The sequence below is a fragment of the Melospiza georgiana genome, chromosome 1, assembly GCF_028018845.1.
Source record: "Melospiza georgiana isolate bMelGeo1 chromosome 1, bMelGeo1.pri, whole genome shotgun sequence".
Taxonomy (NCBI): Eukaryota; Metazoa; Chordata; class Aves; order Passeriformes; family Passerellidae; genus Melospiza; species Melospiza georgiana.
The window spans coordinates 147910908-147924366 of NC_080430.1; the positions used below are offsets into that span (position 1 = coordinate 147910908).

General features: G+C 36.0%; 1 protein-coding gene across 2 annotated transcripts in view; it reads left to right on the forward strand.

Annotated features, from left to right (window-relative positions):
- Nucleotides 1-13459, forward strand: part of KHDRBS3 (KH RNA binding domain containing, signal transduction associated 3) — a 90636-nt gene that overhangs the window by 19079 nt on the left and 58098 nt on the right. For both annotated transcript variants that reach the window (XM_058038372.1, XM_058038456.1), the window contains exon 2: nt 7893-8011. In XM_058038372.1, coding sequence (XP_057894355.1) covers nt 7893-8011 — 119 coding nt within the window. The remainder of the gene's footprint in view (nt 1-7892; nt 8012-13459) is intronic.

The following is a 13459-nucleotide window of genomic DNA, read 5'->3' on the forward strand; positions in this document are numbered from 1 at the left end:
TGCTGTGGTGTCCCAGATCCTCCTCCCTGCTCCTGAAGACAGGACTGCTTTGCCTCAGTTATCGGTGACATTCCCTGATGACCATGACCTTACCAAACAGTGGCCTGTTGATGGCATCAGCCAGATCCCTCAGTATTTGGCCATGTTTCCTGAAACTTCTGCTGTAGTGATGGTTTCAAGTAAATTGTGACTTACAGAAGCTGTAAGTTGTGTTTTACTAGTGTTTATCAGTGGGATATGACACATTCCTGAATTAAGGATTGCCAGAGTGTGAGGCTCTACCCTGGCCTTCTGTCATTGGAATGGAGGCTCTGGCAAGGCTCTAGTTGCTTAAAAATGATTTTTAGAGAAGTAGAAGATAACACTTCTTGGTCTTGCTGATGGCTACATAAATCTTGCATAATGCTAAGGAAACAGCTGTACACTTATTTATGTAAGTATCAGTTATACAAAACACAGGGATGTGTTTTGTTAGCATAGCTATCTTCTAGTATTAAGTATGGTTTGTTTCTATCTGCTGGCAGATTCTTAGACTGCAGACTTTGCCAGTGCCTTAAAGTGTGGTCTTAATAGTGCTCAAGTCTATTTAAGGGTCAGCAGCTGGATGTGCTATGGCTACTGCCTCACCTTGGTAATAGTTTAAAATGTGATACTTGCATATGGAGAGCTGCAGGTTGTGTCCATTTTTCAGCTGAGATCTGATTTACACCTTTTCTTGTGAAAGTTGTCAGAGGAGTCACAGAAAGTTTGTAGTACTCTGCAGTGCTATGTACATGATAAGGAAGGAAGATTATAGGCCCTTCTTGATGTCTCACCAAAATGTCAAATGAAATCTTGTGTAAGAGCGACCTGGCTGTGTTCATATGCTGGAATAAAAAAGGTGAAACAGCTGCTTGTAACAACTCTTGATACAGAATATTAATTTCATTTTGCCTGGGTCCTATGCACATCTTACAAGTTATGTAAGATGCTCTGTACATTGGATTTTATTTTTAAGGTACAGAACAAATGAGTTGACTTTTTGTAGTTAGTGAATGCTTGACCTTGCTAATTTAGAAATATTCATGCTTAGGGAAAGATCTGCAGTAGGTAAATGTACAGTAGGTACAGTGGGTAAATCACAGATTTTAGCATTTTGTTATAAGTTATCTTCACAATGAGATAAATAATTTTCAGTGGAGTAGGTTGAGGATATGGGACTGATGTCTACATCTACATCTTATTTTCTTCCTGAGCAAGACTGATTAAACATCTCTTAATACCTTATACATGATTTTTACAGTTCCTACTGTGCTACTTCCTCCCTTACTGCTAATATTAATCAGCTCAAACAGATTTTAGTGGAGTCATTTTTGATGTGAAGGTAATAGGTGTTCATTTAGATTTGAATTGCTTAAATAAAAAAGCACATTCAAAATATTTGTCATATTGGTGACTGCAATGTATTTTCAGATTAGTGCAGATAGTAGTACCTAGACTGTCAAATAGAACTTATAATGCCTGTGAATGCAATTTAAATAAAGATTGGTTTGAATCCTTCAACAGGGATATTATTATTAATTTGAGGATTCTGAATGCTGTAGACATCATTCTGGCATGAACTGCTTATTTTATTGTAAATTGAAATTAGATTCATTGTCAGTTGCTTTTACAAAATTAAGGTGGCATATGAAAGACAGTTATTTGGAATTCAGCTATTGTAATAATGAGCATTAGTTGAAACAAATTAGTGTGGTTTTTTTTTATGCACAATTCACACTCTTAATGCATTACTTTCTCTGCCAGTTCAGAATTAGGACCTATTATGGATGCAAAACTTGCAGTTTTTGAAAGGACTTTTTAAAGGATTAAAATGTTGGCTGAGGAGAATATGAAGTTTTCTGAGGCTCTTAAAGGAATGGGGGTGGGTACATTAATAGAAAAACAGCATTAAAAATTGAAAATTCTGTTGCATTTTTTATTTGTGTTTTAGACCCATTCAGGATGAGTTTAAATGTTGCCATTCCACATATATTAGTTTCCTTATTTTAAATATTTTGAAGCTATTTTTGTTTGGTTTTTCCTCTTTCCCTAGTTTTCCCTTTTTTATTTTTTTATGAAGACACACTAATTAGTATTTACTTTGGAAACAGAGGGTACAAAAAGGGATATTTGTCTAAGCATTTACTCATATCAGCAACTAGACATTGTTTTTCTGGGGTATTGGGATGCCATGTACAGTTGAAATTGGGAAATTCTGCATTTTTTTGTGTGTCTACACAGAGAAACTGCTTTGAAGCAAACTGAACTATGCTAGACATGTTTTAAGATGCTCAAAAGTAGGAGGATAAAGTTGTCTCTTCTGTTTAGTGCAGAAATTGGGAAGGTTGTGCAGCTTCTGCTGGTCAAGAGGACAGGGAATGAGCAGTGGGTCTCTTAGAGGCTGTTGTAAGGAAGTCTATGAGGTTTATTTCAGCAAGCTTTTTGGAATGTATTAAAGCCTTGGTGTGTGATTCTAGTTCAAGTTGGTGCTGTGCAGTGCTGTTTTCAGCTCAAAACATGAGAAATATTGGTTGGAGAGGTGCTGATTCAAAGAACTTTGAATCATCCTCTACTAGGACAGGGATTAAAGGAGTCCAGGGTAAAAGATGTGAAATCTAAAGCACAATCAAGACCATTTTACCACAACAGTAATGAGATTAAGCTCTCATCAGTTTAATCAAACTTAGACTTGTAATTGGGTTCACCATCTTGTGTACTTTGGATTTACAGAACTCCTGGAAGGCAATTAGTCTCTGTGGGCAATTAGTCAGCATCCAGCACAGCAGATTTCTATGACTTGGCTTCATTGGGAAAGTTTTCATTTTATTCTTTTATAAGAATAGGTATTCTTAAAATATGTCTTCTTGGATAAATGATGGGTTTTGCCACAGTGAAAATTTCCAAATAAACAGTATGGAATGCTGATATTGTCAGTTTTTTGTCCATTAAGGATTTTTTTTTTCCTCTGAAATTCCCGTACAACTGACTTGGAGTCCCCTTTTCCTCTGGGAGCTTGTCTCTTACCAAAGCTTGACTGTGTTTTTTAAAGGGGGTCTTCATAAAATACAAACTACTAAGTTAAGGTCTCTTTTTTGTAGTGCCATCACTTTGATTTGTTTCTGATGTGAAAGCAAAAGGAATCAGGCTGCCAGGGGAAATGGCCATCGAGCTCAGTGTTCTGTCTCCATCAATGGGCAAAAGCAGTGAGCTTTCAAGAGCTAAAAGGACAGTGCAAATATGTAAAGATACTTAGTCTTCAGTTTGACTTAAGAGCTTTCTGAACTGAGGAGGGTGTGACATTTCTAAGTCAACTGTGAAGTTGTGAGAATTCACTGAGAAATGTATTGCTGTTGGGCTATGCTTCAGTAGTTGCACAACATGCTTGATTGAGTCAGTCTAAATTTTGATGTTCCCTTTTCTTAGATACAAGGCAATAAAATTGCCTAAATAAAGCAAAATCTATTGCTTCTATTGTATCATGTTAGTAATTTGCAAACCCACTTGATTTAGGAGTATTTTTAAAGGATAATGTAATTCTTAGAATATTTTCACTTTCAAAAACGTGGAAACTATTTCTAGTGCAATTGCAGTGCAGTTCCATCAATGCCCTGTTCTCTTAAGCTGTGATCATGTGGATATCCTTGAATGAGCCTTGCATTTTTCACATTTTCTTCCATCCAAAGCAGATTTATTTGGATATAATGGTGTGCTTGATAAGACATCTGAATGTCAGGAATTAAAGTAGAAAGTTTCTTAAGGATTTGCAGGCAAATTGACCTGGTTCCTGTTTCTCCTGATCTTGTGTAAAGGAAATATTGCCTTAAGGACAAATGCAGTAAACATTTCTGTTTACTTTGAGGTTGACATTAGTTCTTATATCTATGATATTGATTTACTACAGACAAATAGGGCATCACTTTGCTCAGCATTTAATACAAGTATTTATATTGGCTTAGCTGAGGGAGCTGGAATCCTGGATTGTACTTCTGCCCCAGGAAGATTAATTCTAATTGAAGAATAATATGAAACAATTCTACTTCATCATTATCTGATGTATTTACCACTGTTGTTTGGTGAATTAAATGAGGACTAATCATTGCTTAGATCTCTGCTATGATTAAATCTAAAGAAAAAAATCCATCCATGCAGTTGTTACTGCATGCAGTTAAATTCCTGTTGCATTAGCTGCATCCTTGGTCTGAGAACATGAGATTTTAATCTCTGGCATTATGGGAAGCTTTAATCACATGTTTATTTACTTTTTGTGATCTAGGAAATGGCATTGCTTCATATAGCAAACCAGTGCAGAATGTAATCTAAGGATTAAGAAAAGGCAAATCTTCCTATCCATTTGACCTTGAAAATCTGATTGGATTTCCTGTGTGATCTGGCATGATTTTTCCCTAATTATCTAAAGCTTGAGATATGTGAATGATATTTCAAGAGCTGTGCAGATGTGGATAAAATTCCAGTGCTCTGCTGTATTTCATGTTCATCTTACATTTGAAGTGCAAAGAAATAAAAAACAGTAAAATCGGAGATAAAATGTGATCAGTGGACTGGACTTTGTTCATATAAACCCAAGTCTTTTACAACAGCAATGAAGAGGAAGAAAGTCTTAAATCAGTTTGATTAACATTAGACCATAGCAGGAAAAAATTACTTAATCTTACTTTGTACTGCTTTGGCAATGGACTATAGCTGTTTGTTAGTAAAGTAATTTGTCTTTAAAACAAACGGGGAAAATTGTGATCCATTTTGCTGAGAGCTGATTTGCAGCCTCTTAATGGGTTTCAGTAGCTTCTTCAAGCAAAAAAGAAGTTGTTTAAACAGTGCAAGTAAAAGAATAAAGGGTTTTTGCTTAAAATGGTCAATAAAGTGTGTAGATACTTGGCTTAGGAAAACTGATTTTTGGAGTAAGTAATGTGTTTCTTTTAATAATTACTTTAGTGACTTGAAGTTCAGTATCTACCAGAGGAAGAAGAGAATGGTCTTATGTTTTTTATCAGCTCAAAGTAGTCCCATATTATGAACATATTTAGCATTAATCACATTGTTGCAACCAAGTCCTTCAAATACCAATTCAAATAACTTTTCTGAGCTAAAGTGTTTAGGAAATACAACTAGCACTGTATTGATCTCTTAAGGGATTTATGCAGCTGGCTCAGCTGAAGAATGTTACTGAGGTAGAACTCTGTGCTTAACTCTTCAACTGCATTTTAAGTGCATCTGAGGTATCTGAAACAACTCATTTCCAGGTGTAATATTTTTTGGCAATTTCTAGGAAGTTCCTTAAGCCACTGCTGATTCATAAAGTTGTGATTCTCAGTTTCAGGTGGGCAGGGGGATTGCTGTGCATGCCATGCTGTGTATTTGGGGATAACAGCATATGACTCAACATGAGAAAACAAATTTTTAGCATTACCAGTTCATAAAAACTTGGTGGGCTTTGATGCTGAAGGTACTTTTATTTTGTAAGTTTAGATTCTTCAGGAAAAAGTCCTTTACTGTAACAGTGATTACAGTGACTGAAAACTCGTAAGTGTCTTACATCAGGCTGGGGTCAGTTGAACTGCCTAGGAGGTCTTGGTGCATTTCTCTGTCACAAAAAAAAAAAAAAAAAAAACAAAAAAAAAAAAAAAAAAAACAGCAAAATGCATTTATTTAATTTAATATTTAATGGAGTTTACCTGTGCTTTTCTGACTTAGAAAAATTTTCATCCTAACATTTAAAATCAATATTAAATCAAATCATATCAAGTTTTGTTGCAACTGCATTTGCCTCAATCATTACAAATGGATGTATTTTTATTGCAGTTTTAATAATCAGCATTTCATGGTGTAAAATATTTCTAAGATTAGCAAATTTCTGGTCAGTTTTAAGCTTTGAATGTTTATACTAACAGAGTAATGCCAACGGCAGCCTTAAAATTTAGTGTTGTGTTTCTACTTGTATAATATAAAAGCCTCTAAGTACCTAATCTTGTTTTTCAAGAGAAAGCAAAAAGCTTTGTCACTGCTGCCCTTGTTATATGAGGAAAGAGCAGTGTTACAGGTATATCTGCATTTGAATGCTGTGACAGTATTATGGTTTTACACCTGAATCTGATCTTTGGAAACTTTGACTTCTAAATGGTATCAGTCACCTGATTCCTGAATGGGAACATCGCACCAATCACACTATAAAATTTTAGTATTAATTTCACCTGGAAATGAGTTCCAAATGAAATTGATGTAACTTTATATTTGTTTAATTGCCCATAATTCCCTATTCGGTAATGTGGCATTTCCAAATTTGCATTTTTACCTAAATTTTGAATATTGAAATATTCTTGAATATTGAATATTCTTCAGTTGTTGTTAGCTGGTGGGATAATGATGCTGGAGACTTTTTTTTTATTGAGCATAATGTAACAAAGGACATGCTGGAGTAAGGTTGCTTTGATAGGGCTTCACCAGAATTTTTACATTGCTACAATCCATAGGAATCAAAACTTCACAGAGGCTTGACAAGAAGTTTTAGAAGTACAGCTGGGGAATTCTTTTCCTTCAAGAAGCCTTCAGATAGTCTGAGGCTGGCTTGACTTCCTTAGTTTTCAGGACTGAACAGTAACTTGGATAAATTGTTTATTTCCTGTTTTGTGTTAGTGAAGTTAAAGCTTGCATGGAAGATAAGTCTCAGTTATTAAAAAAGACGTTGGCATCTTAATTCTGTAGTGGTAAATTGAAATGGACTGGTATTATAAAACAAATCTGCTAATAACGCATGGATTTTTTCCATAGTTAGAAATTTGTTGGTTTATTCTGCTTTTCATTGGACCTAATTTCAAACCAGACTGTCTTTGAAGGTGTACTAAAGGCTGGTTTCTCCTATATTTTTGATTGGATTCTTTGTGTTCAGGTTTTCATTACAGTCTCCTCTCAGCCTAATATCACATTCCCATTAGAGAAACTGCAGGGTCTTGATGAATGTCTTTAATTTCTAGTGGTCCAGTAGAGTAGAAGGGTGTTTCTGTTGTAACAGATGAACTGTGGAGATGCTTGTGGAGGACAAGTGCTAGATTCCCACGGGAGAGCTTCTCTGGCACTTGTGAAATGGGTTGGGTTTTGGTGTGTGCTAACATCTTCAATGCTGCAGCGTGATGGACCCAGTCCACAAAACTGCTTCACTTCATCTCCCTGTGTGCTCCTCATGAATCCTCTCTAATGAAATGAAATCCGCAGCTTTTCATTAGCACACTGGAGAGTCAATATTTGGAGAAAAGTATAATCAAGAGTCAGTTTTGTGTGTATCTCTGGAATGAATTGAGTCATGCAAGCCAGGGTTTGAACTTGTAAATACCATTCCTAATAATGTCATTGTTGGTATAACACTAATCTCGGATTTTTGGGTATGATCTATGTGCCTCAATTACATTTCTGAAATTCTAAAAGATTAACTTGACATTTGTTCCTCAGTCCGCTGTAGAAAGCCACCATTAAAACTGATTCTTTATTTATAGAAGAGGAAGAAAATTGTTGAATATTAAACTATGCTATGTTTTTTAATTTATACACGCTCAAAGGTATTTAGGAATAGTTTTCACTAATTGAGCCATATAAAAAATGTATCCTAAGTGTTAAATGAGTACACTATTTGCAATGCTAATTCAAGGTGCTGATATAAACATGAATATACAAAAAAGGGAAACATGCTTTATCCTGTTGGCCTTGTATAACCAATTACATGTATTGATTACACAATATGTCATAAGTATGCCCTACAGTATTAGCTTTGAAATGTATTTATACTGAATATGAAGATTCTTGGCTTTGTTGCATTAAACTAAATTGTTGCATTAAACTAAAAAAATAAATTTTTTCTTTAACAGAAATTGAAAAATTCCAAAAAGGGGAAGGAAAGGAAGAAGAAAAGTATATTGATGTAGTCATCAATAAGAATATGAAGTTGGGACAAAAAGTTCTGATTCCAGTAAAACAATTCCCTAAGGTAAGCCCAGTTTTCATACTTGATAAATATTAGTTCTTATAAAAGATATTTCACTAGTATCTTAACTATTTTTTAATGTAACATTTGAAACTATTACCTTACTTCTACTAAGGTAGAAGTGATTCTACCTTAGAGCTCCTACATTCTTTATTTGTTGGAATAAATGTGCAGGAAAGGGGTGGTGGTCACATACTATTTTATGTTGAGAGCAATAATTGAGCCATGTTTTTGGGACAGCAAGATCCTCTTCTTCTGAATATCAAGAGGAAAAACAAGTTTTGAAGTTGAATCTGATGCCAGACTTTGAAACTTTCTTATTGTAGCTGGAAGTGCAGCTTAAAATGCACCATTAAGGAACTAATTGTGAAAATTTTCTTCTCATCCTCTTAAGTTTCAGCCATTGTTATTCTTGAATGAATTATAGCTTGACTGCTAAATTATGCAGTCTGTTCTGGAGGGGTAGAGACTGCTTCATTAATATCTTTGCCCACCATGAATTCTTAACACTTCTTTACTGCCAAGTATTATCCTGCACTAAAATATTGCTGCCTGGAAGCATTTATGCAACATTCAGTAGGCTGTGGAACTTTATTATTTTGGTGCTGCTTAGAATTTTAAGGTTAATGTTATGACAATCAGATTAGCATTTTTTTTTAATTTGTTTGAAATGGCTTTTTCTTCCTAGTAGAAATTTCAAGACTAGCTGTTCATGGAGGGGAAAAAAGTCACCATTCCTCCCTTCTGTTTAGGAAAACCTTTTAATTGTTTGGTTTTTTTTTCTGCACAGTATCAGTGTTTTTCTCACAGGCCTGTGCAGGATAACTTGCAGGGATTTCTTTCCTGCTGTTCAAAATTTCATTAAATATTCTTTGAGTGAGTGCAAGGCTGCGCATCATGTGGGCACCTCTTTGGAACTCTGACTTAAGTCATCTTTATGGCTAAGTAGAGCTATAAATGAGCATGCAGAAACATGAGAATGGGAAGGTGAAATACATGAACCCCTTATTCCATGGTCAGTGTTTGCAAACAGGATGTTTTTCTTCTAAATGTTGAGATGTAGATACTTGAGCTCAGGGGCAAGAAACGCAAACTGGCCATTAAAAAGGGAAACACTGCCTGCTGAAAGATACTTCTGCTTCTTTATCTAGTGTCAACTTTCCTTATAGGATTAAACACTGAAATTATTTAGGATAGCTAGTAGGAAAACCTTTGCCATATTTTGAATGGCTAGAGATGCTCTGCTGTTTGATTCTGAGCCATAAAGACACTGAGCTGGAATAAAGCCTGCTGTGTGCTATGGAAAGAACCCTGAACTTATATCCAGGCAGGTCCAGAGGTGCAAAATAAAGCAGCTGTGCAGAACAGACATGGCATGAGAGTTCCTGCATCTCTAGTAGGACTACTCCACAGAAAGAAAAAAAATCTATTCACATAAATCTCTCTTCTGCCTGGGTGAATAAAATCCTAGATACTTAATATTTAAGAATAATTTTACCACAATATTTGGGAGTTCAATTTCTCTCAGAAATTTCCATTTTATTGCATGTAAATGGATATTTGATGAAGGTTGCTCATTAAAGATTCTGTAGAGTCAAATGAACTAAAATTTCTCGCTGTATAGGGAGTATCAGTTCAGAATTATGATAGGTACTCCTGATACGTCTGAAAAGCACCTGCCCTAAACCACAGTAAGTCACTGCAATTTGCTGTCACTTGGTATTAGAACCAGACTTGTGGTTTTATTTTTGAGATTGAATAAATTATGATACATTGTATGAAATTACATAACTTCAACATGGCAAACTAAGAATCTTATCCTGGCATACTGTAGTCTGCAATAAGTGACATGAGTTTTAGATGCCTGAACATGGGAGAACAAAATCTTTTTGCATCAATAAACTTTTGAAGTGCTAATCCTATTTCTATTTTATGTGTTCAGAGGAGGGATCAGAAGTTAGAGATGCTTTGTCAAGATTTGTGTGATGGATATGGGGTTGTTCCAATCATCCTGGTTCCCCTGAACTCTATGTAGAGTGCATGTGTTGGATATTTATCCATGTTGGCTGATTGGTGACAGCCAAGGTGGCTTCACTAAGGACAAGCTGTGTGTGACAAAACTGGTAAACTCCTTTGACAGGGTTGGTAGATAATTATTCCTTGGTTTACATTTGCCAGGGATGACTCTGGGAAAGAAAGATGCCTCTGCTGTTTGTTTATATTGATATTTAATTAATCGTATCATAATTTCTTGTTATAGAAGACATCTGTGAACCAAAACAACCCATCAGTGCCCTGCCCCCAAGCAAGACAACTTGCTAGACCTGAAATGTGTATTACATTGCCTTTTCCTTCTTTAAAACTTTTCTGTAACTCTGATTCCTTGAATAAATCATAATAGCCTCAGCACAGGTCAGGCAGTGCAGGCTCTGATGAGATCAGCCTGGCATGGTAATTCCTGCTCACATTTCCTGTCCTGTCACATCCATTCTCATGAGCCCATGGCTGGGTCCTGTGCAATTACCTCTGACAGCCCTGCAAGGTGACAGGTTAAGTGCAGCAGAAGCTCTTCAACTAAAGTGCAGAGCAGCTGGGTTTCTGTTGGAAAAGAAACTGGCAGACCTCACATTCAAAAGTGTGTATTGCACTTTTTTGGGCATATTTGCTCACCCCTGAAAAATGATGAGGTTTTGATCTTTTGCTTAGTGTACAAATAGTTGAGTGTTCCTGGTGATGTGGTTGATTGGCCTCCTGCCTGAGAGCTCTTGGTTCTTTCTGTGATGCTCTGTAATTAAATACTTTAGCTGGGAACCTTTGTCTTACTCAACCCTTGGCAGTGTTAGTTAACATGCTTAATCTAATGCTACAGATAGTTGGTCTAAATGGGATTTTTTCATACCTGGGCCTTGATAGAAGGTGATGGAATAACCAAGACAACCTGAATTTTGTCTGTGCTATGAAATAACTCAAGATGGTTAGTCCCAGGAATTATGTTCAGTTTCTCCTTGATGCTGAATTATTAGTTGAATAAATTTCCTTGTGTTATTTACAGACTCCTGTAAAAAAAGTCCCTGATTTAATATGTCTTGATATGGTGACAGATAGCTGGTCTTACCTGGTAAGACAAAACCTTATAGAAGCTCCTTTATAGATTACAGGCCCAGTCATATCTTTTCAAAATATGGTTGTGCAGGGTCTTAGAGTTTTTTGGTTTGGTTCAGCTCTGCAGATGCCTCCAAGAGGCCTGAAGAGCTGTGATACAGAAATTAATCTGAGGTATTTAGAGGAAGCTTGAATAAGCTTTGGTAATGCTGTCTGCAATCCTGTTGTAACTGGGACAATCTACTACCAGTAAGGATTAGCCAGGTTGGGCTTTTATGCAGCCTTATAGGAAAAGGGCCAACTTTTTGAGGTAGAACTGATTTCTAAATCAAGTTACCTGTAGAAAGGAGTCCATGTGCATGCTGGGTGTTGAAGCTGCAGGTAGTGGAATGAGATCTTGTTAGCTTAGGGCACTGAGGTTAGAGTGACTTGATCTTCGATCTGCTGAATACCTCGGCTGACTCTGGGTTGTTTGTGAGAATGTGATGCTTAAACCTGTATTTCTGTTGTGTTTCATGCTTGAAAATAATCTTCAAACTTGCATGGACTTAAAGGCATACAAAGTGAGCTGGCCACTCAAGGAAGGTCCTGATGCTGTTGTGGAGGGACTCTGGATCTGTCCCAGCTCTGCTATGACGAGCCATCACGTGTGAAAGGTGTTTCAGAGCTTTGTTGTGTACTTGTGAGGCAGGAAGGTGTTACCCCCTCCCATACATTTAATGAATATGCATTGTGAAGTAGTTTTGTCTCAGAATCTGATTTTGCTTTGACAGTTTGCTGAACTTGGGTGTTCTGAATTAAGTGGAAGAAATAGCTTCCATGGGTGGTAAATGGAATCATGATGGCTTTCCATGAGATGGATCAAAACTGTGGGGAATAATTATTTCCATTTTGACAGGCTACCATTTTAAAAATTGCCCATAGATCTACACTTAAATACTGGGTAAATCTCAGAAGTTAGGAAGAAATGGTCTGTTTTTCCCCAAAGTGATACTTTAAATGTATTTTCTCAAAAGTTACTGACTTGTAGAACTGGTATCCATTTAAGCCTTTTAGCTCAACTTTTAAAGTGAAAATACCTGTTCTAAAATATCACTGTCATATACAATATAGCTGTCATTGTTATGTAAAGTCATTGAGAGATTAATATTTTAATCATATGACTAGTTAGAAAGCAATTTTTTGTAATAGCTCATTTCTTAAAGCAGAAATGAGAAAATGTCATTGCATGACCAGAAGTAATGTGGAGAAATAAGCATCAATAGTAATCACAGAGAAAACTTTTGAGCAGCTTTATAGGAAAATTGACCAAGCTTTCTGCTATGAATAAATGTTTAAAGACCTATTATCATGTTACATGAAGCAGAGTAGTTTGTGGTGTAACAATGATGCTTGAAGCACTTACCTTTCTATAAAAACTTTATCTTTCTGAGATGAATAGGAAAAACCTTGAAGCTTGCCTTGTTTCAGGTCATTCCAGAGGAAAGTGCTCTGAATCTTAACTTTTTTTTTTTCTAGTGACCCTGTCACAGAGAAACCATTGCAGAAAACTAATATATGAAGATAGCTTTCCATGGCTTTAATAACAATGGAGTGCTTAAAGCTTTACAGGAAAGCATTTGGTCAAGCATTTATACTTTCACTAAGTGTTTTAAGCTGGATGAACCATTCTTAGCAGACTTGCCTTGGTTGGGGATAAACAAGGATTACTTTTTCTATTATATCCCCTTTTCTGTAATATATACATTTAAAAATGTGGTAACACTGGCATTAGATTTTTTGTTATTATAATTCATATAGTAGATCAAATGGTTCTTAAGAGAATATAATGTTATTTGAATGTTCTTTGTAGCTGTGTTTCTCCAGAAATGTGTTCAGGGAATAGTTTCAAGCAGTGCTATGGTAAGGAAGCAAATCTCTAGAAAACTGTTCAACTCATGTTTTGATTTGGTGATTCTGAGGAAATGGGTGCTACAGAGTGATGCCCATAATCTCCATTGTATGATAACTGAAAAAAATGCTTCTTAAAATGAGGATTTATGAGCAGCTGAGAAAGGAGATAATTTTGAAGCAAAAAGCTTAAAATAATTTTTTTGTTGCTTCTGTTGTGAAAGATGTTTTATATTTAAGATGTATTTGAAATTGGAGATTTTTGTTACAGACTTCAGATAATCTGTAAAAGGGAAATAGATACACTCCTTCAGTACAGTGAACCAGTATTTGCCAGCCAATAGACACCACGGTCAAGATAAAAATCCCATGTCCCAGGGATTTGAGGAAGGGCTGTTGTACTGCATGTTGTAGCTTTACCCACCAAGTAAACCAGTTTTCAGATTTTAGGAATCTTGC